Source organism: Pseudovirgaria hyperparasitica (assembly GCF_010093815.1).
Source record: "Pseudovirgaria hyperparasitica strain CBS 121739 unplaced genomic scaffold EJ05scaffold_4, whole genome shotgun sequence".
Classification (NCBI taxonomy): domain Eukaryota; kingdom Fungi; phylum Ascomycota; class Dothideomycetes; order Acrospermales; family Acrospermaceae; genus Pseudovirgaria; species Pseudovirgaria hyperparasitica.
The window spans coordinates 1,451,314-1,479,189 of NW_022985552.1; the positions used below are offsets into that span (position 1 = coordinate 1,451,314).

The following is a 27,876-nucleotide window of genomic DNA, read 5'->3' on the forward strand; positions in this document are numbered from 1 at the left end:
TTGGCCATTCATAATCTTCACGACCTACCTTGAGCTATGAATAGGTGACTGTAGTAGGGGATGCAAAAGGACGAGAGTGGTAAACCTGAGACAAACAATGTTAGCTTTTGGATCGAAAGAAACAAATGTAGCAAGATTGTTTGTGGGTGTGAGGATCAGACATCCAAGGAAGAATTTGCGCTCAACGACTCCTCGGTTGTAGGTTCAAGTGAGGGCTAGCGTGGAAACTGCGAATGTAGGAAATGTTTCATCATGCAAGACAAGATGTAGGAGGAAATAGGATAGAACTGACCTTCTCCTTGACTACGATGTATGCATGCGATGGGTACTACGAGCGGTGCGAGAGGTCGACGTTAGCTATGTGCGCCCGGTGAGGGTGAGATCTGTGATAGTGAGTTAGCAACAGTTTTTCAACGCGCTAAGCAAAGCATGTGTTCATCGTGGTTGTCAGACGGCATGTACTGGCAAGTAGCAGACCGCTTGCGAGGCAGTCCGGGGTGTGAGGCTCTTCATGGTCGAATCTGCTGGGGAAAGAAGAACTTTCTGTATATCATCACTCGAGGGTAGGAGGGGGACAGAGAGAAGCTTACCAGTGGAGTGAGCAATGCATGAGGAAAAGAAGAGACGCATGTTGATGTTGTTGTGTGTGGTGGAAAGGTAGAAAAAGAAGAAAAATAGATGTGAGAGAATAAATAGTGCCGGGCGTGCGATAAAATACGGTAAGCGGTGAGGGTAAATGAGATGAGATCAGCCACACGTGACTAAAATACACGCACGGATCTGCACATGGCCTTGCCCTCACTAATTCCCTACACAGACCGAGACAGAAGACCGACCAGCCCGACAACAGCTGAGACTGACTGAGAGAGACACACAGACTCACAGAGAGACCACAGACAGACCCGCTACCCGCTACCCAAACTCGCTGCCTCACCACACAACTCTTAGTAGTCGTGATAGAACACCTGTTTCATCTCGCGACTCGCCCTCCATACACCTTTTCCTCTTGCTGACTTCGCTTCCGCTACCGTTGTTGCTCTTCCATCGCCATTCTGATCCCTTATCGCACGCGATGCCATAATATCCCCTCACCATCGCCATCCATCCGCTTCCTCAACTCGTCCAACGCTCGTTTCCCCAGCCACCCGGGAACGTACGATTTCGCGGTACGCGCGCATCCACCTGTCCACTGGCTACGTATCTTTGCTTTATTGCATTCTATTGCGATTGTCATCCGACGATATCCTCAACCTGCTCGTCCTGCTCGTCCTGCTCCAAAAGCGCATTACTTCTCCAGCCCACACAGCTGGCTACCTCCTCGCGCACGTCCTGCCCGCACTCTCCGCACTGGTGATCATTCACTAAACATACGCTGCTCTTCCACGGTACCCTTCCCGTAAGCGTTTTATTTTTCTTTTATTTTTCTTCTTTCTCTTCGATACATCTCTGATGTGATCTGATGCGTCTTTCATGATCGAGTCAATTCACACTGCTGACACCTTTCTGCTTATAGTGGCCATTTCTTAATACCCATGGTCCTCGACACCGCATTGGAAGTGCACATTGGGACCCCCGACATCGTTCCATCAACCTATACATCTTAGCTCGACACAAGCCGGTAATAAGAGTGCCGACAGTGATAGCTTCGTGAGCCCAGAGGGCAGAGGGGGCGCATCTTGGCGTCAAACTGGCCGTATAGATTGCCAGGATGATGACCAGTGGATTCCCTCACCATGGAGGCGGTCCTGGTGGAGGGCCTCACCCCGGAATACCTCAAGGTATGGGACCTGGCATGGGTGCTCCAATGATGCATCCTGGCGGCCCAGGTCCAGGAGGGCCTCATGGACCTCAAGTCACCCAAGGTGCCGGCCCGCACATGATGGGTATGCAGCCTGGTGTAGGTGGACCACAAGGACAGCCAAGCCAGCACGCCATGGCACATCTCGGGCCTCAGCAGCAACAGATGATGATGCAACAGCAGCAGAGTGCGTATGCTGACGAAAACTACGGGTGAATGGAAATGCTGACTCTGCTCCAGTGAACACCAATTTCCACATGCAACAGCAGCGTGCATTCATGCAGCAACAACAAATGCTGCGGCATCAACAGCAGCAACAACAGGCGCAGCAGCAACAGGCACAGCAACAGCAACAGGGCATGGGCATGGCCTTTCAGAATGGGCAACCCGGAGGCTTAACACCACAGCAGATGCATGCTATGCAGCAACAACATCAGCAGCAGCTTGGTGGTGTTGGCGCTCTTCCTAACCTTCCTCCTCATTTCATTGAGGCACAACAGCGCCTGCGTCAACAGCAGCAACAGGCACAAGCCCACCAGGCTGCCCAGGCCCAGCAACAGCAGCAGATGCAACAGCAGATGCACGCCATGCAATCCCAAGGCAGCAATCAGGGACACCCCGTCTCGCAACCTCCACAAGGTCCCCAACCACAAGCACAGCAAGGACCCATGCGACCACCATCTCAGATGGGCGGCCCACGAGAAGCGCAACCGTCGCCAGCGCCGCAAGCAGCTCCACAGCAGCCTCCGACTCCGCAGCCACAAGGGGTACAATCAAATCCCGGTCAGCCTCAAGCGTCGAACAACCCTCAGCAGAACACGCCACAGCAGGGACAACCAGCGCCAGGTTCACAATCACAGCCTCAGCCTGGAACCCAGCCGACGTCTGGACCCCCAAACCCGCAGCTACAGCAACAGATGACCGCAACCCCACTCCAGCAGCAACAAGCTCAGCAACAGGCGCAACAACAGGCCCATCAACGTATGATGATGCAACAAATGGCACGGGCGCAACAACAACGATCCAACAGCGGTCACCTCATCCTGAAACTTATAGCGTTCTCAGATCGACTCGGCGCGTTCACTGTATGATGGTACATGAAATCTTCAGGCTCGCATGCACTAACATATCCTAGGCTGAACACAACAAGATCGAGCTATGGCAGCAATTTGTTAGAACCTTCTTTTCAGAAGACGGAAGTTTCAATTACATTCTGGCCCACAAAGATAACGGAAAAACGAAATTGTACGACATTTCCGCAGCGTCACTCCCGCGGTTCTACATGGCACACTTCGAAGGCCAAGAGCGAGTCGAGTCCATGCGCTTCTCACTGGAAGGCCTACACGAGACCGTATCACAAACAGGAGGTGTGGTCCATGCCAGCCGTGCGAAGCTGATCTACGATTTCCAAAACGGCACCCAAGTAAGTACTCCATGGCATGACAAGATAACGTAGCTAAGACTTCTGGTAGCTCATTTGCAGTGGCACACTCGCAGCTATCCTCACGACAGACGACAAGATTGAGGTCCTCCATTTTGAAAGTACCAGCTCGCAGGACTATGTTCCGCGCGATAGGCTGGCTGAACTTTTTGCTGAAGATTCGCCGGTGCAGACGATCAAGCAATCTCCAAAACTCAACAAGAACGCCAAAAATCGAAACCAGCGCCAACAGCAACCTCGTACCATCCGAGAGCAAGATATTCCCAGAGCGCCCGTCAACGAGTACGGTGTACTGAGAAAGGTTGGAGGCTTTTTGGAGGTAAGTAGTAGATGGATCTGCCACGTGTGAGTTGCGAGCTGAACTGTTGCCAGATCTCCGAGACGCTTTCCCATATGCAAGGACTCATGGGCCACTACGTAGCGAATCCGAATATGTCAGTCAGTGCAGCGTTGGGCGATTACGTTCAAAGGATGCAGGCTATGCAGCCTCAGCAGCAACTCGGACCAGGTAACATGCCAGGTGCGCGCACGCCTTCAGGCATGTCGAGTGGAAATTTCGGCCCTGGACCAGCCGGACAGTACATGTCTCCAGCTATGGCGAACATGGCACTGCCTCACCAAGTCAACGGTTCTCCCCATCTCATGCAGACTCATACTCCTTCACCTGCTCAGACACATAACCTCGCTACTCAACATTCTCAACAAGGTACCAACAGTTCCGCAACTGCAAGCGCAAACACCAGTCCTAATGTCTCCAATAAGCGCCGTCGTAGCACGGTGAAGCAGGAAGGCGACGATGGCGAAGTCAATGGCACAAACACCAAGACGAAGCCAAGTCCTCGAGTCGGAAACAATAACAAGAGGTTGAAATCTGGGGCATGAAACGGCCGTATCGACGCTTGATACGAGTACCAAAACGATCCTCCCACCACGTTCGAAAAAACGTCTTCGATCCATCATCATGGCCTTGACTCGTTCTCGACACCCAAAAATTCATCGCATCTGATGAACGGCGCAGCGCGGCATTGTCTTTTGCTCTCTCATACACACCATCTCTCATCTTACGCATTTCATTTCCACCATATACCTCGAGTCTCCAGGGCTCATCATGTTCAATTCCACTGGCGCGTCATTCGGCGCTCGCATGTCCGACACGACCGGCAACATGTATCGGCGCCGTTATATCCTCCGCATGGTTGATCATCTCAGCATTTGATCTCACGGGAAAGAGTGGGACTGCAGTGCCCTGCCTCTTCACTGATTTACTCATGCTGAATTCCTTGTACAATATTACGAAGACTTCACCACATCTATGAGGTGCAGATGTCGCGACCGGCGTTATGGGGTCCATATCTCTACCAGGGCGGCAGAACACCTTGATGGGTGTTCGATCTGTGTTTTATTTCGTCATGCGTCGTTGTGCTATTCTACTTTGGTACTTCTGTGTCTTGCATATGCGCTTTTTCTTACTGTTGTTGGACTACCGAGTCGTGGGGACCTTTGAGTAGTTCTATCCATACCTAGCCGGTGGTTGAAAGGAGGGGCTCAAACTTGGGTCCTAATGGGAAGTCGACTTTTGTCACGGCTTCCTGAATTTTATACGTTCCAAAATACAACTTAATGCATGCGCTTGTAACCCTGGTGACCGGGAGGATGATGATGATGAAGAAGCCTCGTGATGTTCAAACAAGCACGTTCATCAGTACGTACCTGAGGCTCCAGCTGCAGCACCTAATACCAACGGTCGCTAGCCGGAAAGGGTATAGCGCCATGGTAGAACAGGACCCTCTTTCACATGTCAGACGTCCCACGCTGCTCGCTGACGTTACGGATATGGCTTGAGTTCCAATGCACCTGAGCAGCATTCGTTCCCCATGTCTCTGCCACATTCACATGGCGGCTGATTCCTGACTTCGTGAATCTTCAGCCAACCTAAGCTCTCTTTGTCCTCCGCTCATACGCCTCACGCGCTGTACTGATGCAATGCATTCTTCCTGCTCTGCTTCGGTCTCTGCTTCCTAGGTCTCTGTGTGTCCTATACTCTGCTACTATAAGAGCTTGTGACCATGATTGGTAAGTAGAAATCGGCCGTGGGTATGCAAATGCTCGAGCTAATGTGTTGTCTCAGATCATGTCTTGGGAAGGCCATCGGTCAAGTTCCGTAAGATTCAAGTCTTCGCCGTCCTTTCATTTTGGTCTATATACCTCTACAAGTATGTTGACAGCTCTATAAGTCGTACAACGTGGCTAACGGTACAATAGAGGTAATCGCCATGGTCCTCCTGTCCTTCGCCGCATCTCCGCTCTCCTCCAGAATCGCCTCACGACTTGGCAAAGCCTTGTGATAACGCTTCTCTGGCTATACGTGGCTCGCAATTTCGGCAAAGTGGTTGGCCTCGAGTGCCCTGAACCTCTTGCAAATCTATACAGTCGCTCATACTTCCGAGCAACATGGGTGACAACGGCGCTGGACGCAGGCTTCTGGTCTGCGATGCGCATTCGCCGGAAATGGGCAAGAGACTTCCTCTCTCTCGTCTTCTCAGTATACTATCTGATATGTGCGGAGCAAGCGGATGAGAAGGTAAGAAAGGTTCGAGGATCCTTAACAGTGGAGCATATGCGCGTGAGCTGGAATAAGGGCACAACGCCATACCTGGGATTTCTCACGGGGGTACTTAGACCTAGACTGATGAGATACCCACCGAGAGCTATTCGGATACCAAGACCACAGGAATCTTCTTATCAAGAGCCTGTACAAGCATGGCTTTACTTTGATGGACCTCTGTCAGCATTGAAAAAGCAGCGTAAAGTGGTCTTGGACATTCCAGGTGGAGGCTTCGTCGCCATGAATCCACGAACTCATGACGACAAACTGATGGCCTGGGCCGGGAAGACAGGGCTTCCAGTACTGAGTCTCGACTATCGTAAAGCTCCGGAGTTTCCGTACCCGTACGCCCTAAACGAATGTTACGATGTATATCATATGATTGTGTCAAGTAGAGGGAGGTGTCTCGGTCTTTCAGGGGACGAATCTCCAAAGATTGTTGTTGCCGGAGATAGTGCTGGCGGGAACTTGGCTGTTGGTATGGTCTTGATGATTCTTCAAGCTGGTTCCACAGATAGTCGTCGCTGGCAAGGAGAACAAATGCTACCACCCCCCGAGGGCGTCGTCCTCATCTACCCGTCGCTGGATATGAACATTGGAAACTGGATGACGGACGAACAAATGGCACTGATTCGCGACCGTCGTGTCCGTAGGACCAATCAAGGTATCCTCCGACGTAAGAGCGACGATTACCGTAATCTTGCCCCAGACACTCCCCACGTTTCGGACGACGAAGAGGACGCAAACCCTCCACTACACAAATCACCCTCTACACCTACCACCGCAGCGGGCCAGATCACTTCGCCGGTGACCGCAATTCATCTCTCTGCCGCCCACACTAACACCAACACCACTGCCGTTGCAACTCAAGACGCCCAAGCCCAGAAACCACAACCGCTCAAGACCCGCCTCGCAATGTCCTCCATGATATCTTACTTTAACGATCGCATCCTGACTCCTGAGATGATGCGCGCCATGATTGTCCTCTACATTGGGCCACACAACCGCCCAGACTTTTCCACTGACTACCTGCTCTCCCCGCTCCTTGCCCCGGAATCACTGCTGGCCCACTTCCCGAAGACATACTTCCTGACTGGCGAGCGCGACCCCCTTGTGGACGACACTGTCATTTTCGCGGGCCGCATACGGGCCGCGAAAGCCGCGCGCCATGCAGATCGCATGGAGCTGGGTCTCGTGCCACGTGACCGTGAAGTCTTCTGGGAAGCAGAGCATGTCGAGGTCATGTTGATCCCGGGTATCTCGCATGGCTTTTTCCAGTTCATCAGTCTGTTTCCCGAAGGCTGGAAGTACGTCTTCCGCTGCGCGAAATGGATGCGTGAAATCTTCGAGCGTGCGGATGCGGATGACGCGGACGCTGAAGTTAATAACCGCGAAGGGCATCATCGCGCAGGCGACTACTTCTCCTCCCGGTCCGTCGTCGCAAACGGAGCCGCTCGTGCCTATCCCACGCAGATATCGCTTCGCACCGACCTTGACAACAATAAGCAGTCTCGCCATCACCGCCGTGTGCGCACGGGCGAGAGCTCGGGCGACGACGATAGACCGTTGGAGATGACGTTTGGACGCGGGAGTCCGCCGCACAAGATCAATACGGATGCTGCGCCGCGTGCGAGACGGCGGCGGGCGCCGGGAAGGACGAAGAGTTTGGTTAGTTTGGCGAGTGAGGACGATTTGATGGGCAGGCGCATGAAGAGCCTTGCGACTGGGCTGATGGGCGGAGGGAGCGGAGAGGAGCCGCCGACGCCGTGAATGGTGCTGTGATGGGATGTGGGTGTGGTACGGTATGGGAATGCGGGATATATGCATTATATAGACTATGTGTGTGTGCATCGCTGCTTTTCTTCGGGGATAGAATATGCATTTACAGTGATTGATTGCGATTCGATGATGAGTATGGTGCAGTGGAGTAGATGAAGATTATAAAACGCGGCTCGCGTGCCATTACATTATTACCTTGGTACTTACTACTACTGTCTTGTCCTTGTTGCAAGAAATCCATCCTGTATCTCTTCATCGCATCGCCATGCGAATTGAGTCCGCCCTCTCTCTTCCCCCTTTTTTTCCCACAAGCCATACATACATACATACATACACCGCGCCCCATTATCTTTCCGCCTTATTATCCCTCAACACACACACACACACAGAATGAAGAAACATACAACCAACCACACCATTCCATCATCCTCTCCCCTCCATATCAACCAACCCAACCCTACCCCAAATCCACCATCCCCACCACCCCCACACCCCCCCCCCCCCCCCCCCCCCCCCCCCCTCCCCCCACTCCACCACCCCCCCCACCCCCACAAGAACCACCCCCCTCCAAAGCCCTCCCCCTCAAAAAAACCCCAATCTGAAACCTCAACGCCCGCACCCTCTCCTCCTCCACCCTCCTGCCCCCCCTCTCCTTGACAATCCGAATCGCATTACTCCGCGGCAGCAAATGCACCGCTTCCTCCCTGCCCAGCTGCGCTCTGCTGACGTCGCGCAGGTAGACGGTCAGGTCGGGCCCTGTGATGCCGCGCCAGAGACTGGCGAGGTGGGCGTAGTGTGCGTCGGGCGAGAAGGCGTCGTGGATGGGGATGAGGGTGGTGAATGTGTCGGTGGTGTGGAGTTGGTAGTTTGGGGTTAGGAGGACGGGGAGGGGGGATTGGGGGGTTGTGGGTTTGGGTTGGGGGGTGGTGTCGCTGCCGCGGAGGTAGGTTGTTATGGCGAGGTTGCGCGTGTGCCAGGCGGCGATTGTGTTGATGTAGTCGCGCATGCTGAGTTCTTGGTTTGTTTCGCGTTTGCCTTCGGCTTCTTTTTCACTTTCTGCTTCTCTTTCTCCTTTTCCTTCCCCATCACGCTCTGTCTCTTCCACCTCCTCCCTCTCCTTCCCTTGTTCTTTGAACACATCCCCAACACCCTCCTCCAACCGCGTCACAAAATCCCCCTCCTCCCTCCCCAGCGTCGCATGCAACAACCGCGCCAACGCCGCCGCCGCAACCGCGTCGTCGCCCTCAACGGCAATCAACACGCCTCGTGCCCCCGGGTAGCGCTCCCGCACGGGCCTACTGACGCGAGCGAGCCTTTCGATTTTCTCTGTAAAGGGGCGGCTTGTGGCGAGGGTTGAGGCGGGGGTGGGGCGGTCGTCGGGGGAGGAGATGTGGTGCTGGGCTGTTGTAGGGGTGGAGAGGGGGACAGGGGTTGAGGGGCCGAGGGGGGCGAGGCGGAGGCGGGAAGAGGGGTCGTTGGGTGGGGAGAGGAGGGGGGGAGGCATGGAGGGGGGCAAGGGGAGGGGGGAGCGCATTACCTCTGCGATGCCGGGGAGGTGGCGGGTTGGTGTTGTTGCTGTTGCTGTGTTTGAGGTTGGATTGGTGATGCTGCTTCCTGGTCCGTGGTGCGTGGGTGTATGCGGGACATGGACGATGCTGCGCGCCGACACAGGGGGTTGTGATTTCGCACTCGGCCACTGCGCGGAATTCGGCGGACGGAAGCCTGGCGAGGGGGCCTGGCTGGCTGCCACGTCGAGCGGTGTGCGGCGATTGTACATTGATGGCGGGGGCCCGTTATGGCCGGATTTGCTCTGGGGCTCGCGCTCGTGGCGGGCCTGGCGAGCGTGGTGGTGGTGGTGGAGGTTGTGGAGGTCGAAATGAGCGGTGTATGGCGAGTAGGGGGAAGGGGTGGGCGGGATCTCGTGGCTCATGCGGCGGCGCTTGGAGTCTTGGGTTGAGGTTCTGCGGTTGTGCGGGATGATGTCTGGTTCTGAGAGGCGTTTTGTGCGGGATGAAGGGGTTGTGCTGGGAGGGTGGTGGTGGTCGGAGCGACCGGTGAGGCTGTCCCGGTTGCTGGATGGGAGGGTAGAGCCGGTGGCGAGCATTGTGGGCGATTGGGGTGTTGAGTTTGGGAAGGGAGTTTGGAAGACTGGGCTTTGATATGCGCTGGATTGTGTGGAGGGCGAGGGCAGTGTATGCTCTGCGAGACGCGGCGATGCATTCGAGTGAGGGCTACTCGGCGGCGCTCCGATCAGTCGTTTACCACAGACGTTACAGGTGCTGGCATTGGCGGAGCCGGAAGCGCGGTTCTTGCTCTTTGGTTGGTACTTGTAGTTCGGATACTGCTGTTTGTGGGAAGCTTTCCTCTTCTGTATGCACACTTTAGCTGTTTGGTGGTCTTGTGGATGAACTTGGAGACCTACCTCAGCTTCTGCTTTCCAATAGTCCTTGACAGCAGGATCTGCTCTTTTCCAGAGGTCCCCTATTTTGATCGATATCTCAGGCTGGTTGTTGCCGCCAGATTCACTCAGCTGCTTCTGATGCGCCGACCTGAACAGTATGAAACCTGGCAAGGAGCGGTGTCAGCTTGAGTTCTTTGCCAGTGGTTTGACTCTGAGCTCGATTGAAGGGATAAAAAAATCTCAACTCACAATTTTCTGGCCTTGGCGGCTGTGGAGGACAACAGCAGTGGTCTTCACTACCCGAACGACTAGGAGACGAGACAGGAACGTTGGACGTGACGGGCGAATGCGTATTTCGCAGGTCAATAGATGCTTTCTTCTCCTTGAGCGTCGGCCTAGAGACGTCTCGACTGGGTGAGCCGCAGTGAAGAGCGGACCCACGGACGATATTGAGTGGCGGCGGTTTCGACATTCGAGCTGAGAGTGCGACTTTGTAGTCCAGTCGCAGCTTTGTCTCAAGAGTTTTCGGTTTATTTTAATATGACAGAGTTGCCATGTGAATGACCCTCGTCACAGGCATGAAATTAGTCGTGGACTTTTTTTTTCTGTTGACGACCAGACGCGGGCAGGGGACTGCGTCAATGTTTGCAATGACGAAATTCGTTCGCAGATTTGAGCTTCGCCGACTGTGGTTATGGTTATAGTGGGACGGGTAGAACGAATGCAGAACTATAGGGGACAGCGGTGAAGTGCATCGTCGTCTGAGCTCGTCTTTGTCATGGATCCGTGGTTAACACTGTTCAAGTACGCCAAGGCTTCTTTGTGAATACCAGAGACATACGGAACGCGGATAGTGTTGTCTAGGTAGCAAGGGATACTGTATGCCATGAGACAGGAATGCAACTAGTGATGTTCGGGCGCAAACAATGAGCAGCCCTTTGTTATCCTTACCGAACCCGCAAACAACAAGCGATTCATCTTTTATTGACATCACGAGACATCACCTAGACTCGTTGGCTGGTGCTGTTCCCGGTTCGCGATACTCGTCAGTTTTGGGAAACGGTCGAAGGCGATCCACGTGGAAACCTTCACTTTACAGTAAGCTGTGAACGCCCTGTCTTCCACCAGTCATCCCTTGGTCGAGAATTTGCCAGCCGGGATTCTTTGTTCAGCATGACCGTCAAAACAGGCAAACGTCATCTTGGGACATTCCACACTGATGCGGCACGCAAGATAAACATGGATACGTTTGCGCAACTCCACCAAAACTCATGGCTAGATCGCTGCCCAACACGTGGAGAATGCCGAAATGAATGTTTGTTTTGAACAGTTTTGGAAAGGTATCTTGGAATGTACTAACATGCCTATCTTTTAAAGCATGCAACGGGGATCTAAACTACGCAAGCCTGGTAAATTATATTCTGGCGGTCGCATCGCAATGTTTTCCACACGATCAGCGCAACTCCTCTGGTGGTAAAATAAGTGTGAAGTTTGTCGTTTCGGCTTCGCCATCTGCATTGTTTTGATGGCGCGCATTGGCATTGATCGTCTTGTTTTCATGTACAAGACTCGCGGCTTCGTCGCCAAACAGCTGGTTTGCTTTGCCTGACAAGTGCATTTCATCCCTAGTTGCAGTGTGTCAGCAAGGTGCATTCTTGAGGATGAGAGAGGCTTTTGAGATTGCATACCAGAACAAATGGTTGGTCGGTTCATCGCATTGCTGCTGCGATCCATGCGACGCTGCGCCGGCCGACTGGAAGTTTTCTAGAAACGGCAGTGTATCCGGCCGCAATAAACACGGCAGCTCGACGTTGTTGAAAACGGGACTCTGTCGGCCATTTCCAAATGCATCGCTGAGGTTGAGTTGCCAGAGCTGTTTCGACTGCACATTTGACACCACAAAGTGGTTGAGGTCTGGCATAAACACGTCGCCTCCAGTCCACTGCATTGCCGCGCGCATCAGCGCCGTATTCCAGTATGTGGACAAGTACATCGCGTGGTGCTGCAGTTGAGCCAAGGATAGTCCTGAGGTAGAGTTGGCTACTTGACTCGGGAACCCAGGAAGCAGAGAGATGTCTATCGTGAAGGGCAAGACTATGCGAACAGGAAAATTCGCGTGGTCTACGATCTTGTCCATTTGTTGAAATATCTCGAGGACCGCAGAGTCGATCGCTCGCTTTCCTGCTTCCTCCGACAGGTGCACGTAGTCGAGCAGATCCCAGAGCCCAAACATTATCGTGAAAAGCGTATCCTCCTTCTTCTTGTATCGTCCAGATGGTACCGAGCTCCTCTGTTTTTCATGTTCGATCCACTGGAGTACCTGCTCCTCCAAGTCTACATGTCTTCCAGAGCTGGCTGCCGGTCGACCATTAGCCGTTGCATCTTTATGCTCGATGGTAGATCCATCTCGAGCAAAGTTGTCGATAGTGTCACAGAGCAGCTAATGAATGCACTTTAGTGCTAACTCAAGCAAGGATCATCAAGTGGCCTCACCTTTTTACTCAGAGACTCGGTCCAGATTTTCCCACTTGCGGGCTCTCGTATGAGTACGGATTCTGGACGTGGAGCAGCAATGGGAGACGTCCCAATGTCAGACCAGTCATCACCAAACACCACTATCCGGCGCGCAGAGCCAGAGAAGACCTTTTGTAGCCGTGTTTTGACCTCCAGAGAAGGCCATACCCAGCCAAGGTAGAGTATGAAGAAAAAAGCGCAAGCAACGACAATATGCAGACGACGGAGAGGTCTCATGTTGAAGACTGCGATGATGAACAATGTACGTTGTGCGCAAAGATGAGTCGGAATCGCACGGTAGACGGGAATATCAGAAGAGTGGCAATCTCTAGACAGGAAACAGCAATGTACAGTCCTGCGAGTGCAGCAGCCAGCGAGACAACAAGGAAAGGACAGACAGTGCAAGTGAGTGAGGAAAGTTTAATAATAGATCACGCGACACAATGCGAGAATTTAGGGGAATGCTTGGTAGATAGGAAACGCACAATACCTCACCAGGGGCATTGGAAGCACTCGCAGTGAAAGCGAAAGAGAGAAACTGAGCACGCGACAGTGCTTACGTCTCTCGAGATATTATGGCATCCACCACGTTACAAGGCTGTAAGATTCGGGATAAGAGAGCCCCACGAGCGTTACATATCATTCGACCGACGATCAGAAGAATCCCTCTTGGCAGTTGGATATAGGACAAGGGCTACGACCCGCTTTGTGCGTGATTTGTTCGCCATGGTGGTAAGGTGAGGTGACGGAGCGGCAGTCTATATCCGGGACGCGTACATTCATGTATGTGTCAGTCTCGGGGTGCAGTGTGGGGACTAACTAGTGCACACGAATCTTGAAACCGCCAGCGTCTGCAGGTTGACCGTTGACGGGCTTCTCTTTGTTCGAGATGTCGGATGTGTGATTCGACTTTGAGGCTCACGGGCAATGAAGGCATGTTATCAGTCACGCTGTGTCATCCGTCTGTCTGTTGGAATATCAGATCGGAGGCAGCCCCGACCGATGGTTTGCGGCTCATCGACGCGACTCAGCCTTCTAGCTGCCAAGAGAGGTGGAAGTGAGAACGGATACGAAGATGACATGCCTGTGGATGCGGTGGTAGTGAGCGTTGAGCGTATAATAAAAGAATAACAATAGTTGGGTGATACGTACTAATTACATACAGTACTAATTAATTAGATGGATGAAGTCCTTGATTGTCCGCGTCCCCGTTCATGTCCCCGTCCCGCAAAGGCAGCCGCGGCCCCACAACTGGCTTCAGGCTAAATTAGGGGCCTTTTGCCGCTGCCGTTGCCGCTAAGTCGCCGCAATATCTTCGGCGGCTCATCCATATAATCTTCATCTCAGCCACCCGTCAACAACTCCTCAGCCGCTTCCTATACAATTACATGTAGACCTTCAATTCCGTGAAGTGACGAGAATCCCTGCTCAGCTATCTACGTCTATATCTACATCGACATCTCCGCCTTCAACGATGGATCAGTCTCTCGTGCTAGGAGTCGAAGGTCCAGAACCGCGATGCCAGAATCACCCTCATCATCCTCTTTCACCGTCCATCTCACAGCGATCACACATTGCAAGCTGCCAATCTCGCAACTAAACGCAAGCAGTCCTCCTCCTGTTGCATCCTCGCGTTCGGTCTCATGCTCTCTTTCGATTGCACTCCCAGACATGTCTGCACCACTGCCATGTATGTTTCGCCGCAGCAATGCTTGAGATGCGGCACAACCTGGCCTACAATGTATGCATGCACATCGTCGGCACTCCAATGTGATGTCTTAGCCGGCCCAACATAGCCATCGAGATCTCTCCACAGCCCAATCTCGAGTAGGACCAGTCCCAAAGAGTACATGTCGTACGTAGGCTCGTATACTCGCGAGGGATCGTTCTGTTTGTCGGGATGCTGGTACTTGTCGAGCTTGATGAGTCTGGGCTGTGCGGAGCGCTTTGGACCAGGTGCTGCGTACTGTTGAACGAATTGTGTGTGGCGTGAAAAGCCCCAGCCCATGAGGTTGACGCGTTGCCATTCAATGTCGTTGCGATTGATCGGCCGCTGGTCCCTTGGAAAGAAGATGATGGACGTGGGTCGGATGTTCTTGTGGATCCAGCCTGTGGCGTGCATTGCTGTCACTGCCTCCAGAAGCTCTTTGGCGAGAGAGAAGCGTCTGTTAAGAGACATGGCATTGAACGTGCGGAGTACTTCAGCTAGAGAGACAGGCGTGCGAGGTATGAGCGCATCAGGAACCATCCGGGCCCCTGAGATTGAGATCCCCAGATTTTGCGGTAGCTTGTACACGAAGCCTATACGGTGATGCTCCGAGTCCTTGAACAGCCCATAGCAGAAGCGAGAGAGAAGTGACGTTGGCGCTTGTTTCGAGGTCACCAGATACCCAAGCTTGAGGACATTGTCATGCGTATCTTGATCGGGCCTACCATGGTCGTCCAGGTAAGACTTGAACTCTATCAGTACGACCGCCTCAAATCCGCGGTCCATATCATTTCTTCCCCTCCAGATTGCCATACAAGACATTGGATTCGCGTCAAAACGGTTCTGGTGTAGCTCAAATTCATCTCTGCGGAGATTGACCAGTCTGGCCCTGCTTGTATCGTTGAGCGGCTGCGAAACGCGCTCTGCTAGGACCCGAATCGAAGTGAGATCTGCCATTGCATCGTATGTGCCTTTTGCCATTGGGCCCGCTTGTGCAGATAACTCTTCCGCAAGAGAGCGGTCCAGCGCTAGGCCGACCTTATTACCGCTCTGTCCTGCGACCAGGCTGGTCACAGAGAGAATCTTCAAAGGTCCCAGCGCTCCATCAGGGCATAGGAAGTGAAGTGAATTGTTGTACGATTCAAGATCCCTAGTCAACTCTGCGACCTTGTCGCGGTCTTTCAGAACCCACGTGCAACGCCGGAGAATGGTCAGCCGCTGCCGCAGGAAAACAGCCTTTCTCTGTATCTGTTTCGTCTGATCCCGAGACGGCTGGGGTAATGCATCCCGATTCTTCTGACCCAGGAATCAGCGCGTGGTACATTAACATCACAGAAATTCCATACCATATTCTCACCACGCGGATATCTCAATTCCACCCCGTACTTCTTCAGTACATCTTTGTCCGAGAACAAGCTCGCGATACTCTCCAGCGCCAGCTCTACCCCCGTGATCTTGGCCGGATTCTGCAACAGGTACTCCCCAATCTTGCGATTGCGGTGCATCAACTCAAGCGACCCCTCATTTGCCGTGATGGCTGGATCATGCCGTGATATCTCCCAATAGAACCCCCAAGCCCACAGACGGGACTTCTGGATGAGCAGTGAGCGCGTGAATTTGAGCGTGCTCTTCTCTGCACTCTTCACGTTCTCGTAGAAGAGGTAGCCGTCGCGACAGGCAGAATACAGCCCGATGATGCCGATAGCAAGACCGGCAGCTTCCATGGTTGGAAGCTCGCAAGTGTTGAGGTTCGGAGAGTGCAGCTCCAGCAGTCTTTATTCTGCAGCTGATACGAGGTTGCGCAGTCTGTGTTCCCATCAGCTGCATGGCTGGATTCCTCGCTAGTCGTCGGTGGCCTAGAACATCTTAGTGGCTTCAAAATACGAGATGCTCCAGCCATGGGTGGCATTGCTTAGCATATGTGGGGTTGGACACTCGAATGTCAACTCTGGAGAGTCTGTAGTAATAACGTAACATGGCACGAGAGTCTCTTAATGAAGAGATTAAGTAGTTTCAAGGTCCACGACCGTCCAAACAAACGCAGCGCCAAGGCTATACGAACATGCATATATGGCCTCATCCAATCGTAGATCTTTCTGTGGAACTCCTGTATCGAGCGCATCACCTTTATCATGGTATTCAGACTAGCAAGACGAACTATAAAACAGTCAACAACCTCTCACGGAGCCGCCATTGTAAATGATGGACCTGAGTCCACCAATAACTTGTAAGCTGTGTTGAGGTTGTTCAGTCTCACGGTTAGATGATGCCTGTGCCGTATACAGTCAATGTCACACTGAATGCAGCACTCCAACGTAAGATCATTCAAGAGACAGATCAGATGTCCAGTAGATACGCACCTTATATGTCCTAAAAAACTCCAGAACGATGGAGACAACGGTATGGGAGAACCTTCAGGTTGACGCCAAAAGCAAGCAAACAATGACAGAAGACAACATCCTACTACCAAAAAAATAGTATCACCACTCTCCCCTGAAGCGTCCCCGACAAACGCAAAAAAATCCAGACTGTAAGCCCGCCTAGCCACCAGCCTCCTCCTCAACACCGCCCGAACAGCCGAAGAAGGCTGGCCGAACGGCTGAATACAATGAGAAGGAATGATGACCAGGCCCCGGGCCCGCTGATACAGGACACCCCCATGTGTGAGACGGGTTGTGAATGGAATCGAACCATCCGGCATCTTTGGTAAATAAGCGGAATATTGGGGGTACTACGAGACTCGAACCGCGTACCTCCCCGGGGTGCGTATGGTATGGACTAGGGCGTACAACTATAGTCGAGGCATCTATAGAGGGCAGCACGATACCATTGCACCAACGGAGAATATGGAAGCTGTACAAATTAAATAACCTATATTTTGTCTTTCGAGGAGACGAAGTGGTGTTGGGAGCGAGGGTGGGCGGGTGGATGGTGGACGTCGGCGTTGTGTTGTTGAGCGCGCTGTTCACCTTGCGGGAGGGTCTGTGCTTGGGCGTCGTCTGGTCGCGTGGCAGGTGAACTGGTCTCTTCTGTGTACCGACTAGTGTACCGATTAGATAAAGCTAGAGACTCCCTCTGAAAACCTGTCGAACAGCTCGAGAGGAAACGCGTCAGCCAACGCTTGGTAGCCCCTGACGTTCGGATGCAGATAGTCTCCAGAATCATATTGAGGATCCAGCATCGTCGAATTCCGCGGATCGCGTAAAACAGCATCGAAGTCCACCACGCGGTCAAATACACCACTTGTCCGAATCCACTCGTTCACCTTCGACCTCGTTGCCTCTCTGAGCGGATCTGAATACGGTTGAATTGTCGAGTTCGGTGCGCTAAATGGTGTTATCGTTGCTGCAAACAATGGTATACTGAAAGCATGAATACGAGTCGCTAATTGCTGGTATGCGAGAAGGAGACGTGAGTATACGGCGTTTTGAGCGGCAGTCGTAGCTGCGGCACTCCCAATATCGTTCACACCCTCGAAGAGCATGGCATATCGAACACCACTGTGAGAAAGCACATCACGATCGATTCGACCCTGAGCGTTTGGACCGAGCCCGTCCGCGAGAACACGGTTCCCTCCAGCGGCTTGGTTGAGGACGGCGATGGGACTCGTGCTGGGCTGCTTTTGCATGCGAGCCAGTAAGAGGTCTGGCCATCTGCTGGCATGTCAGTATCAGCTTCCAATGAACGAGAAGACGAAGCTACCGATTATTCTTGTCTGTCTCGCTACCTCGACCGTCTGTGATACTGTCTCCTACGATAGCAAACGCCCTCGAAGTGTTGGGCAGCCAAGCCTCTACCGCGCTGAGATAATACCAATGAGCAACACTAGCCAGCCCGGTACTGGTCATATTGGCATCATTAATAGTATTACCACTAGTCAACCACGACGTTGTACGGCTGCCAGGATGCGAGGTGATGGCAAAACCTTGTTGCCCATCTGAAAGATACATCGACACGGATATCATCGATCCGCTGTGAACCAAAAAGTCGATAGGATCTGATACCGCCAGAGCACCGTTCGGAATGACGATAGACTGACTGCCGCTGAATGTTAATGGCATGACTGTCTGTGGTTGTACTGCTGCGACGCCGGCAGAACCGTTGGCGGGCAGTGCAACTGTCATCGCCGTGACCAGGAGATCGGTCAGACCAAATACATTCGTCACACGGATGCGGATCTGATCCGCTGAAAGGGTCATACGAAGCGTCTGCCGGATGGTCGAATTGGAGAAGACAGTTCGAGACCCATTCTATGGCAGGTCAGCCACTCGTTGTTGGCTCAGTACAATGATGGCAACATACAAATGGTGTTGGCGGTAAGTTACCAGGCTCTGTGAGCTGGGGCATGGACGTCCATATATCAACCCAATGTCCTCCACTGGGTCGTGGACCAGGTACAGATCGTACAAGACGCTCCGCACTCACCGACGTGACAACTATCGCTATGATGGCAGCCCAGCCGATGGCAAGGAACTGCATGACGGATATGATGGTTTCATATACTGTCGTCCCAGAATACCGACGAGCAATGACATTACGATGGGGACCATGGCTGTATATATATACATAACGCCGCGTTTGCTATGTGGATGAGTCGATCGTACTCGGTATCCTCGGATGGAAATGAATTTGCATCCGAAACGAAACCGTGTTACGGCAGGTACTTTAGACCGGGTAAATCCATGATGCTAGCCAGAGACGTGGGGGAAGTCGGCTAAAAGTTTCGACCCACTTCTCCTCACCACTTCAGGAAATTCTGATCAGATGTTGGATTTCAGTTCACTGGTTCAATCGTTGCTTCCATCCTGTCTGTCTCCACTCTCTTCTACCTCAAGAGGGACATTATCGAGGTTTATCGCAGAGAGTTGCGCGGGCCTTACATGACCTCGTTTTGCATACCGCGATAGACTTTCACAGAGTCGATCGAGAACGAACTCGGGTTCACTCTGCTTTGCCATCATGGGACTATCCTCTCCAATCCAGTCCCAGTCGACGAGGCCTTCGTCGTCTTGTTCACGGGCGTCTTGATTCTTCTCGGTGGTAAATCTAATTAGTCTTGTGAACTCTGCCCACTCCTCATAGCTGTAGCGTTTGGGTTTGTCATCTTTGAGGTCGTTGGCCGTGCGGCGAATGGCTCGTGCAAGGCGATGGGCGAGTTCAGATTCGTCCGCTTCTCCGGTGTCATCGTGCTCAGCTTCGGCAGCGAGGGTCTCGAGATTTGGTGTTGTTTCTGGGTCTTCGAGATCCTCATCCGGTGGGCCTAGCATTCCTTGCTTTATGCGCTTCTTTCGGGCACGATCCTCTGCTTTCCTCTGTAGGTAATTAAACAGTGTGGGGAAATTGTCCAGAAAAGTTCGCCATATGCCAGCCTTTGGCAGTACGGTGAAGTCGGCAACTTTGAAAGTTCCTCTCTTGAAGTTCGAGATGATAGTATCACCCACTTTGAAATTCTTCAGTATTGGCAAGCAGCGATATTCTATGGTTTGACTTACTATCGGAAATCAGAATGGTCATAGTGGGTACAGCGATAAGCGACCACACAACGAAGAAGCATCGACCTGCATTCGATCTAGGTGAGAGATCACCATACCCGATGGTCAGGAGGGACACGTAGCAAAAGTAGAGAGACTGCTCAAGGTTGGCTCATTATATATGACAGCACGATAGCAGAGCGCGATCTTACCTGAAAGTATGTCAGCCCCTGGGTATCTTGCTCGGCCTGCCAAAAGACTACTGCGCCAACAGCCCACAAGATCCCAAATGCTATAATGCTAACACACAGGCGCCACCATTTCTTATATGTCGCGGTAGACTTCTGAATGCTGCGCATAGCATCAAAGCGATCTTTCTCTTCTCGCAACAGAAGTAACTTCGGCTTCCGTCTTCTGATGGTAGGAGCGATCGAAAAAGACTTTTTATCGTGCACTACAGCACCCATTGGAGTTCGTGGCTTGCTCGAGATCTTACGCGACAAAGACTGGTTTACGGCATTGAAAGGCGCTGAAATAGTCCGACGGACATCAATTTGGGCTGAAAGCTGTCCCTCACGTCGTTGCAGTTCACGCGAGGTCGTGACAGTGCGATCCCATGTCCGGAGTCGGGTCTTCTCGAAATGGCCTTTGACGATCTTATCTGCACCAAGTTCCTGTACGAATCTATGGATACTATTGATGACGAGACCCAGCATGATTATCCCGCCGACTGAGTAAGGGAACACTAAGCCCCGTCCTAGATCTGATGCGGGAGCTAGATCTCCAAAACCCACGGTAAGAATAGTCACGTCGCAGAAGTACATCTGTCGTTAGTCAGAATGATGCATCTTGTCGCAGACACATGTGCCAACTTACGGCATCAGTGAATCCCCATCCATCATTTCCAGCATCTGTCTCAATACGAGCAAAGACAGCTCCACCCCCAGCGAGCCAAATAAAGAAGAGCATGGTTTGCAAGATTAGTGTGCGCTGATGATCAGTAAGATCGAATTTCTGGGGATATTTCCCGAGGAAGTACCCCAGCATATTGACCATGAGCAGCATTGAAGACACCAGATACATAGCAGCGGCGGCCATACCATACCAGAAACCTTGAGTGTAGGTCTGCCCGTTGGCTCGATCAGGGGGAACATATATGTTCATACATGCCAGGATACCAATTAGCTCCAATGCGAGTCAGTATTCAAGACCGAGAAACGGAATCGCTACTCAACTTACAATACCGGTAGCAATATACCAGAGAATAATGGTCGCAGGAAGAGCAATGATATAGCGGATCCGTTGGGTGAAATTCATCAGCAAAAAGAAGTTTCCGATAAAGCCAAGTATGAGTGACACCACATTCAACCAGTAGCACCTTTCTCAAATTAGTCAACCTGATCACTGAGTATCGTGAGGCATACTTACCAGCGAGGGTCAGGAAAAGGGATGCCATCGAGCTCCGCCAAGGCATTCCCGTCTCCATCGACAACGGTCATGCGCCAGTACGTTACGAGCGCGCCTATCGACAGAACGTTTGCGAGCGGGCCAAGTGTAGCTGCAAGAAGGGGTACACCTATAGAGGCAAACCACCAGTCGCTAGTCTGATATCAGCTGTCCGATCACATTTCAACCGGGACGACACATACCTCTCCTGGCCATTCTCGTAGTTCTTCTCTCCATCTTTCCATCGTGAGACTTCATCCAGAGGCTCATTTACATCCTTGAGGTTGGTGGAGCCGCCCGGGCCGTCTCCATCTGTACCAGATGACGATGGCTTTTCATCTTCGATCGGCCTTTCCATAGGGCTTGATGCCAAGATGCAAGTCGCCAGCAATATTGGTCGATATCATTAGGAAGATCTGAGAAGCGCGCACTGTGACGGTTACTGGAGTGGTCTCATCTATCAAAATGCAGGGGCTGTGTCTTCAGGCCATAGAGAGGACTCGTTCATGATGGTCCTGCCGCCAGGACGATCACACGCTGCACGTAATGAAGTGGCTGGGCCGAGCACGAACCTAAATGTCCTTAGTTAACGGTTCAGCCCCACTACTAACCCATACGTGGATAGGCCTGTCGAATGGTAATTATTACTACTATTAGGTATGTACGTAGGTGAATGAGGAAGTGTCAGGCGCTATTCGTAGAGCATACACAAAAGATACATTCTACAGTATATATCGCTGGAGAATAGTTGAATGATGCCACCTGATCTCCTATTTACAGAAACACCATGCCGGCTACAAGCTTACTGCTTCAGCTTCTCTGTCAACTCTGGCACCTTTTCGAACAGATCTCCAACCAACCCTACATCGGCGACCTGAAATATCGGCGCGTCAGGGTCCTTGTTGATAGCTGCGATAACTTTGCTGTCCTTCATGCCGGCCAAATGCTGGATTGCGCCAGAGATACCTGCGCAGAGGTAGAGTTGTGGCGCAACATTCTTGCCGGTCTGTCCTACTTGAAGACTGTTGTCTGCAAAGCCACTGTCTACAGCAGCTCGCGAAGCTCCAATGGCGGCTCCGAGGGCATCCGCCAAAGGAGGCATGAGCCTGTCAAACTCCTCTTTTGACTTCAAGCCTCGTCCTCCCGACACAACTTTGCCTGCTGTTGCTAGTTCTGGTCGATCTGACTTCGCCAAATCTTCCGAAACCCATTCAATATTGCATTCTGCCTTGGGGTCGATTCCCTCAGACGCCTCACCAGAGCCTCCCTCGAGCTCAGGCGATGGGAACGCGGTGGCACGGACTGTTATAAATTTGATAGCGTCGGATGACTGAACCGTGAGTATGGCATTTCCGGCGTATATGGGCCGAACGAAAGCTGTGGTACAGTTAGCAAATAGCATAAGCAAAAGAGACCAGAGCACCCACTGTCTTCGCTCTCTACTGCTGTGATGTCTGATATTTGCTGCGAGTCAAGCATGGCAGCTACTCTGGGTATCAATGCCTTCCCGAATGCTGAGTGACCTGCGAAGATGTGTGTGAAGCCACCCTTCTTTATGTTTTCTACGAGCAGCGGTGCATAATTCTCTGGCAGGCCCTGTAAAGCTCTTTGTCAGCTGAGTCCAGGACTACTGAGTAGACATCTCACCCGATCATAAGCTGCGTTGTCGACATATATGATCTTTTCGATGCCCTTAACCTTGGCAGTTTCGTCTGCTACGGCTTTCACTCCACCACCAGCAATAAATGCTGTTATTGTGCCTCCAAGTTTCTGTGCAGCTGTCACCGCAGCCAGCGAGGACGTATTGAGCTTTCCATCTCTTTGTTCAAGGACTGCGAGTGTTGACAGAAGTCTCCTGTATGCTGAGAGTCGCGAAATCGCTATCGGTTGGTTGTGACGCAGGCAGAAGCGAGCACTGCGCAGGGTCGATTGCCGCGCTAGAGAATGCATTTCAAGCTTCTGAGGACAATTGTAGGATATTAGCTCGACGTGTCGGCGGTAGTAGATTGAAGGCCCTCGTGAGAAATAGAACTACCAATTTGGAGACATTCAACGGAGATCTGCTCGCTCAAGTCCTGCGGGCATCACCAGTAACATACCTGCCCCGAACCGAGGTGGTGCTTCACGTGGGTGGGTGTTCTTATAGAACTATATCCGGTTAGTGCGTTGCTTACACAATGCGTAATTTTCGTAAGGCTGTGCTGGTCTCAGCGCTCCTGGCACGACTTCTTGTCGCGTCGAGATGAACCATCAAAGTTCACGACGCCGATTCATCCCCTCATTTTATAACAACCATTCCCACTCTCTCGACGCCCGACCTTGTTGTAAAAATCTATAGCTCTCGTCGCGACAGTCCCGCCCGCTCGCACTACTATACTGGGTGCGCGCTCATTCCAACTTCATCTCGACCTCGCTGCCCCCTTCTTTCATTATACGCGACAATCGCTGCTTCTCGATATGGCCGATGAGATCGATCCCAGACAGCAGGTATCGCAATCGGGTCAGACTGCAGATATGAACACCGCAGGTGGAGGCGCGACTGATGCGCCCGCTGCAGAAGGATCAGAAATTCAGACTGGGAACGTGACAGGTAAGCTACATTAATTTTCAGTATTGTTCGAAGTATTGTCGGGAAACTGTTCTGCATTGTAAATTGGCCAGGGCAGAATGGCCAGAGCACAAAGGTCATCCTTATCTGATTCGGTATCGACAATGTCATATCGCTCCGAGTCGTATTCTCCTACAGGTTCTGCGACAAGCGATCTTTGCACCCCGCTTAGCCATCATAAAAAGAGATTGATTCTAATATTCAAAGTTGGCTCGCGCGAACCTTCAACAGCGACCCCGGTAGTGATATCAGACAATCCGCTCGATGCTCCTGATGGGCCCCGCCCCGAAGCAGAAGACACAGACGCTGCACAAGATGAAGAGATGGGAGGCGTCGGCGATGATGTCAAGAAAGAAGGAGATGCTACTCAGGACGGAGCTGAGGGCGCCGATAGTACTGGGGACAATCAGGCATCTGCGAAAGCAGCTCTTGAGTCAAGTGCTCGCAACCACTTGATCGCGCAAACACATTCCATCATCCTCCCGAGTTACAGCAGTTGGTTTGACATGAACAAAATTCACAAGATCGAGACGAAATCGTTATGGGAATTCTTCAACGGAAAAGTGCGCAGCAAAACGCCCGCTGTCTACAAGGATTATCGAGACTTCATGGTCAATACATACCGACTAAACCCCGCGGAATACCTTACCGTCACAGCTTGTAGAAGAAACTTAGCAGGAGACGTCTGTGCCATCATGCGCGTCCACGCATTCCTAGAACAATGGGGACTGATCAACTACCAGGTGAGATCAAATTGACAAAAAGCAACCCTTGTTTTCCTATGCTAAATGTAGTTCTAAGGTCGATCCTGAGACACGACCATCAAACATCGGACCTCCATTTACTGGCCACTTTAAGGTTACTGTGGACACACCAAGAGGTTTGCAACCACACCAACCCGCGCCGCAAATAGTCACTACGCAGGGGAAACCACATGCTGGTACAGAAAGACTAGCCAGCGCTGCCCCATCTTCGAAGTCAGATCTCAATTTGGAGATCCGACGGAATATCTACGAGTCAAACGGCAAGGAGGTTACTCCTGCCGAGGGCAAAGAAGGAGATGCCAATGGCGAAAGCTCCGAAACAAATGGCGCGAAGTCACTAGCCGACACGCTGAAAGAAGCCGGTAAACAATACAACTGCTACACTTGCGGTATTGACTGCACGAAAGTGCGTTATCACAATACCAAGTCGGTTCCACATTCGGCGACAGGAAAAACTGCTCAAATGATGAAGTACGACCTTTGTCCAACGTGTTTCCTCGAGGGGCGCTTCCCAGCCTCGACGAATGCTGTTGACTATACCAAGCTCGAAAACGACAAATACTCGGCCATCCCTGATCGCGATGCGCCTTGGACCGACGCCGAAACTCTCCTTTTACTGGAAGGTCTTGAACTATTTGATGAAGACTGGAACCAGATTTCTGAACACGTCGGCAGCAGGACGAGAGAAGAATGTGTGCTCAAATTTCTCCAACTCGAGATCGAAGACCCCTATTTGGAAGGCGAACCGACTCCGAACGGAGCGGATGCAAACCTTGGAAGCCTGTCATACTTGAGCAATGGACGCGTGCCTTTCTCTCAAGCTGACAACCCGGTCATGTCTGTGGTTGGATTCTTAGCAGGTCTTGCTGATCCATCAGTTGCAGCTGCAGCCGCTGGGAAGACTGTAGAAGAAATGCGCCGCGTTCTTCGAGAGAAGATCGAGAAGACGCCCGGCGCAAGGTCAGACAAGGAGAAAGAGAAAGCTCCTGCCGCAGAGCTCAAGAATGAAGATAGCATGGACATTGACGTTGCGCCAGCTGTGCAAGCACCTTCGGATAAGCCTGCATCGATTCCGAACACGGTCTTTGCCCTGACTGCTGCCCGCGCAACCGCTCTTGCCTCACACGAGGAGCGTGAGATCACCCGCCTCGTCTCCACCGCTGTCAACACCCAGCTTCAGAAACTCGAGCTCAAGCTTAGTCAATTTTCCGAGCTCGAGTCCCTTCTCTCTGCCGATCGCCGCGATCTGGAACGCCGTCGCCAACAGCTCTTCCTCGACAGACTTGCATTCCAGAAGCGTTCACATGGCCTCGAAGACGCGCTCCGAAAGGCTTCGCAGATGTCGGATCCAAGTGAGGGCATGAAGGCTGTCACCGCGGCCATGGGGCAATTTGGCATCGCTGGTCGAGGCGACGGCATGGGCGTCAAGCGCGTACCTACGGAGCCAAAAGAAGATGCTATCAAGCCCCTGAACGCGAGCGACCCGGGATACAAGGCTCTGGAGATTTAGCTAAGGTACAAAGTGAAACCACAAACAAAGGGAAAAAAAATTTAGAATCTGAGTTTCATCTGCTGCATGACTGGTTTATCTGTTCGCTTTTGGGCGGCGGTTACCCTGCCTTGGTGTTTGAGGAGAAATAATGGCTGTCAACAGTATATCTGGACGGACTCTTAGGATGGATCATGGGGTGTATGAGCGGCGTGCGGCTTTGTATACTACGTCTTCAACACGCAGATTTGGACGTCTCGTTTCGTCGTCACACTCGTCCTTCATGTACCCAATGATCGAATTTTACTTTTATTTTATTCCGTTCTGTGGTATGTGTGCTACGTTTCCTTTATCCCGCCGCCGCGGCAGACATTACAGTTTCCCTAGTCGTCCTGCCCAGGCCCTCGCGCGCATAGAAGTCCATCGGGTACGCTGCATCGTCATTCCTCGGCCTGCCCTGATCCAAATTCTCCTTCCACGGCGCCTCCCTCACTCCCAGCGCGACTAGCGCCTCGTACGGACTCAGCAAAGGCCGCGGAAACGCATATCCCCAGTCGATGCTCAGCCGCGGACACGCAATCTGGACCCACGCAGTGACATCCGGCATCAGCGCCAATTTCCCCGGAAAGATTTCAGAAAGCAGGATGTTGACCCACGGTATGCCGCGGGCGCGTAGGTGGGTCTCGATGAGCTCGAGGGTGTGCGGGTTGCCTTGTCGGCCTAGGGCACCGAGGATGATGCCCCATTTCTGGGCGGATGAGGCGGTGTGGATGGCGGTGCTGCGTAGTGAGTATAGTTCGTCGTGTGCGTATTCTTCGCGGGTGAGACGCCGCGAGTAAGGGTCGTAGCGGTAGGATGGCAGCGAGGGGTTGGCGATCATGGCGGATTCGAGGTGGAAGCGGCCGTCGCCGATGTATAGGAGGATATCGGGGGTGTTTGCGTCTGAGGTGGAGATGGACGTGGAGACGGGCATGCTGGGCGATGTGCAGCCTAGGATCTCGCCCTTGGAGAGCGGGGTGATTTGGGGGATGAGGATGTTGAAGCCGTCGCGGCGCAATTGGGGCGCGATGGCGTGGATGGTGGTGTTGAATTGGATTGTGCCGACGAGGGCGAGGGTCTTGCCCGGGGTGAAGTTGCGCGCGATGGTGGCGAGGAGGTGTTGGGTGTCGATGGAGATGGAGACGAAGACGTAGAGGGTGGTGATCTTTGTGACGGCGACTGGGATCAGGCAGCTATGGGCATAGTGCACGAGCAGGTCGCAGCCAAGGGCGCGAGCGGTGAAGTCGTCGATGCAGCAGGCGCCGTAGGTCACGTCGCCCATGATGAGGGTGGAGATGTCGGGGCAAAAGCGCGTGAGGATGTCGGAAATTGTGGTTGCGAAGAGGAGGAGGCCTTCGGGGAACTGGAGAGCGATTTTCTTGGAGCCATTGCTTCGTATGCGGTGGATGGTCTTGTGGATCTCGAAGTTGTAGTTGATAGGAAGGAGGGCGATTGCGTCGTTGATATCGGTGTCTTGGAGGATGTCGGGAGGGATGTTGTTCAGGGTTCGCGCGAATCTTCGAGGTCTGGAGACTATAGATAGCTGGTCAGCATATGGACACGAGGACAGAGGATAACATTGTGTTCCGCACCTTGTATGGCTTTGCTGTCTTCGATATTACTGTTTGGCGCATTCTGTTCCTCCAACTTCTGTGCAGCTCGCCGGCCCACGAAGCGTTTCTTTGGCTGCTTCGCTTGAACGGGTATATCTTCGTTCAGTTCCTCGGGTACTGAAGGGCCTAAGTTGGATTTCTCTCGGTCATCCTCCATTGTTGTGTAGATTCAATGGTGTGGCGACGCGTGCTAGGACATG

The 27,876-nt window shown here is 52.5% G+C and overlaps 11 protein-coding genes across 11 annotated transcripts; 3 read left to right on the forward strand and 8 right to left on the reverse strand.

Annotated features, from left to right (window-relative positions):
• Positions 1-1,708: 1,708 nt before the first annotated feature.
• EJ05DRAFT_498477 (uncharacterized protein) lies at positions 1,709-4,121 on the forward strand (the record flags this gene model as incomplete). Its single annotated transcript, XM_033746686.1, has 5 exons — positions 1,709-1,985; positions 2,039-2,883; positions 2,934-3,221; positions 3,271-3,558; positions 3,612-4,121. The coding sequence occupies 5 exons, from the start codon at positions 1,709-1,711 to the stop codon at positions 4,119-4,121; spliced, it is 2,208 nt and encodes a 735-aa protein (XP_033602964.1).
• Positions 4,122-5,067: 946 nt separating this feature from the next.
• Positions 5,068-8,012, forward strand: EJ05DRAFT_450238 (alpha/beta-hydrolase). The gene is made up of 3 exons (XM_033742366.1): positions 5,068-5,312; positions 5,368-5,452; positions 5,502-8,012. The coding sequence occupies exons 1-3, from the start codon at positions 5,306-5,308 to the stop codon at positions 7,612-7,614; spliced, it is 2,205 nt and encodes a 734-aa protein (XP_033602965.1). The 5' UTR covers positions 5,068-5,305; the 3' UTR covers positions 7,615-8,012.
• On the reverse strand, positions 7,969-10,496 carry EJ05DRAFT_498479 (uncharacterized protein; the record flags this gene model as incomplete). Its single annotated transcript, XM_033746687.1, has 4 exons — positions 7,969-7,980; positions 8,243-9,991; positions 10,046-10,188; positions 10,274-10,496. The coding sequence occupies 4 exons, from the start codon at positions 10,494-10,496 to the stop codon at positions 7,969-7,971; spliced, it is 2,127 nt and encodes a 708-aa protein (XP_033602966.1).
• Positions 10,497-11,477: 981 nt separating this feature from the next.
• Positions 11,478-12,775, reverse strand: EJ05DRAFT_498480 (uncharacterized protein; the record flags this gene model as incomplete). Its single annotated transcript, XM_033746689.1, has 3 exons — positions 11,478-11,649; positions 11,713-12,464; positions 12,518-12,775. The coding sequence occupies 3 exons, from the start codon at positions 12,773-12,775 to the stop codon at positions 11,478-11,480; spliced, it is 1,182 nt and encodes a 393-aa protein (XP_033602967.1).
• A 907-nt stretch (positions 12,776-13,682) lies between these two features.
• On the reverse strand, positions 13,683-16,197 carry EJ05DRAFT_287882 (uncharacterized protein). Its single transcript, XM_033740493.1, has 2 exons — positions 15,593-16,197; positions 13,683-15,542 (listed from the first exon to the last, which is right to left on the reverse strand). Exons 1-2 carry the CDS (start codon positions 15,968-15,970, stop codon positions 14,106-14,108), a joined length of 1,815 nt encoding a protein of 604 aa, XP_033602968.1. The 5' UTR covers positions 15,971-16,197; the 3' UTR covers positions 13,683-14,105.
• EJ05DRAFT_287605 (uncharacterized protein) lies at positions 16,198-17,122 on the reverse strand. The gene has a single exon (XM_033740492.1). It carries the CDS (start codon positions 16,945-16,947, stop codon positions 16,426-16,428), a length of 522 nt encoding a protein of 173 aa, XP_033602969.1. The 5' UTR covers positions 16,948-17,122; the 3' UTR covers positions 16,198-16,425.
• Positions 17,123-17,298: 176 nt separating this feature from the next.
• Positions 17,299-18,725, reverse strand: EJ05DRAFT_492180 (SGNH hydrolase; the record flags this gene model as incomplete). Its single annotated transcript, XM_033746021.1, has 4 exons — positions 17,299-17,899; positions 17,949-18,496; positions 18,549-18,619; positions 18,668-18,725. The coding sequence occupies 4 exons, from the start codon at positions 18,723-18,725 to the stop codon at positions 17,299-17,301; spliced, it is 1,278 nt and encodes a 425-aa protein (XP_033602970.1).
• A 308-nt stretch (positions 18,726-19,033) lies between these two features.
• Positions 19,034-21,521, reverse strand: EJ05DRAFT_498483 (voltage-gated potassium channel; the record flags this gene model as incomplete). The annotated part of the gene is made up of 7 exons (XM_033746690.1): positions 19,034-19,686; positions 19,739-19,874; positions 19,930-20,541; positions 20,594-20,902; positions 20,957-21,095; positions 21,146-21,316; positions 21,367-21,521. The coding sequence occupies 7 exons, from the start codon at positions 21,519-21,521 to the stop codon at positions 19,034-19,036; spliced, it is 2,175 nt and encodes a 724-aa protein (XP_033602971.1).
• A 279-nt stretch (positions 21,522-21,800) lies between these two features.
• Positions 21,801-23,288, reverse strand: EJ05DRAFT_531046 (electron transfer flavo protein-like protein subunit alpha). The gene is made up of 3 exons (XM_033748999.1): positions 22,811-23,288; positions 22,591-22,759; positions 21,801-22,540 (listed from the first exon to the last, which is right to left on the reverse strand). The coding sequence occupies exons 1-3, from the start codon at positions 23,111-23,113 to the stop codon at positions 21,966-21,968; spliced, it is 1,047 nt and encodes a 348-aa protein (XP_033602972.1). The 5' UTR covers positions 23,114-23,288; the 3' UTR covers positions 21,801-21,965.
• A 353-nt stretch (positions 23,289-23,641) lies between these two features.
• EJ05DRAFT_287965 (SWIRM-domain-containing protein) lies at positions 23,642-26,209 on the forward strand. Its single transcript, XM_033740494.1, has 2 exons — positions 23,642-24,514; positions 24,573-26,209. Exons 1-2 carry the CDS (start codon positions 23,831-23,833, stop codon positions 26,043-26,045), a joined length of 2,157 nt encoding a protein of 718 aa, XP_033602973.1. The 5' UTR covers positions 23,642-23,830; the 3' UTR covers positions 26,046-26,209.
• Positions 26,210-26,373: 164 nt separating this feature from the next.
• On the reverse strand, positions 26,374-27,833 carry EJ05DRAFT_436533 (putative diphthamide biosynthesis protein; the record flags this gene model as incomplete). The annotated part of the gene is made up of 2 exons (XM_033741750.1): positions 26,374-27,596; positions 27,656-27,833. 2 exons carry the CDS (start codon positions 27,831-27,833, stop codon positions 26,374-26,376), a joined length of 1,401 nt encoding a protein of 466 aa, XP_033602974.1.
• Between the last annotated feature and the right edge of the window lie 43 nt (positions 27,834-27,876).

Coding starts and splice junctions, on each gene's coding strand:
- EJ05DRAFT_450238 (XM_033742366.1), top strand. Junction 5,453..5,501: donor TGGTCTATATACCTCTACAA/GTATGTTGACAG, acceptor ACGGTACAATAG/AGGTAATCGCCATGGTCCTC.
- EJ05DRAFT_287882 (XM_033740493.1), bottom strand. CDS start 15,970: ATGGAAGCTGCCGGTCTTGCTATCGGCATCATCGGGCTGTATTCTGCC. Junction 15,543..15,592: donor ATCCGCGTGGTGAGAATATG/GTATGGAATTTC, acceptor TTCCTGGGTCAG/AAGAATCGGGATGCATTACC.
- EJ05DRAFT_287605 (XM_033740492.1), bottom strand. CDS start 16,947: ATGCCGGATGGTTCGATTCCATTCACAACCCGTCTCACACATGGGGGT.
- EJ05DRAFT_531046 (XM_033748999.1), bottom strand. CDS start 23,113: ATGCATTCTCTAGCGCGGCAATCGACCCTGCGCAGTGCTCGCTTCTGC. Junction 22,760..22,810: donor ACAACGCAGCTTATGATCGG/GTGAGATGTCTA, acceptor AGAGCTTTACAG/GGCCTGCCAGAGAATTATGC. Junction 22,541..22,590: donor AGCAGTAGAGAGCGAAGACA/GTGGGTGCTCTG, acceptor ACTGTACCACAG/CTTTCGTTCGGCCCATATAC.
- EJ05DRAFT_287965 (XM_033740494.1), top strand. CDS start 23,831: ATGGCCAGAGCACAAAGGTCATCCTTATCTGATTCGGTATCGACAATG. Junction 24,515..24,572: donor GGGGACTGATCAACTACCAG/GTGAGATCAAAT, acceptor TGTAGTTCTAAG/GTCGATCCTGAGACACGACC.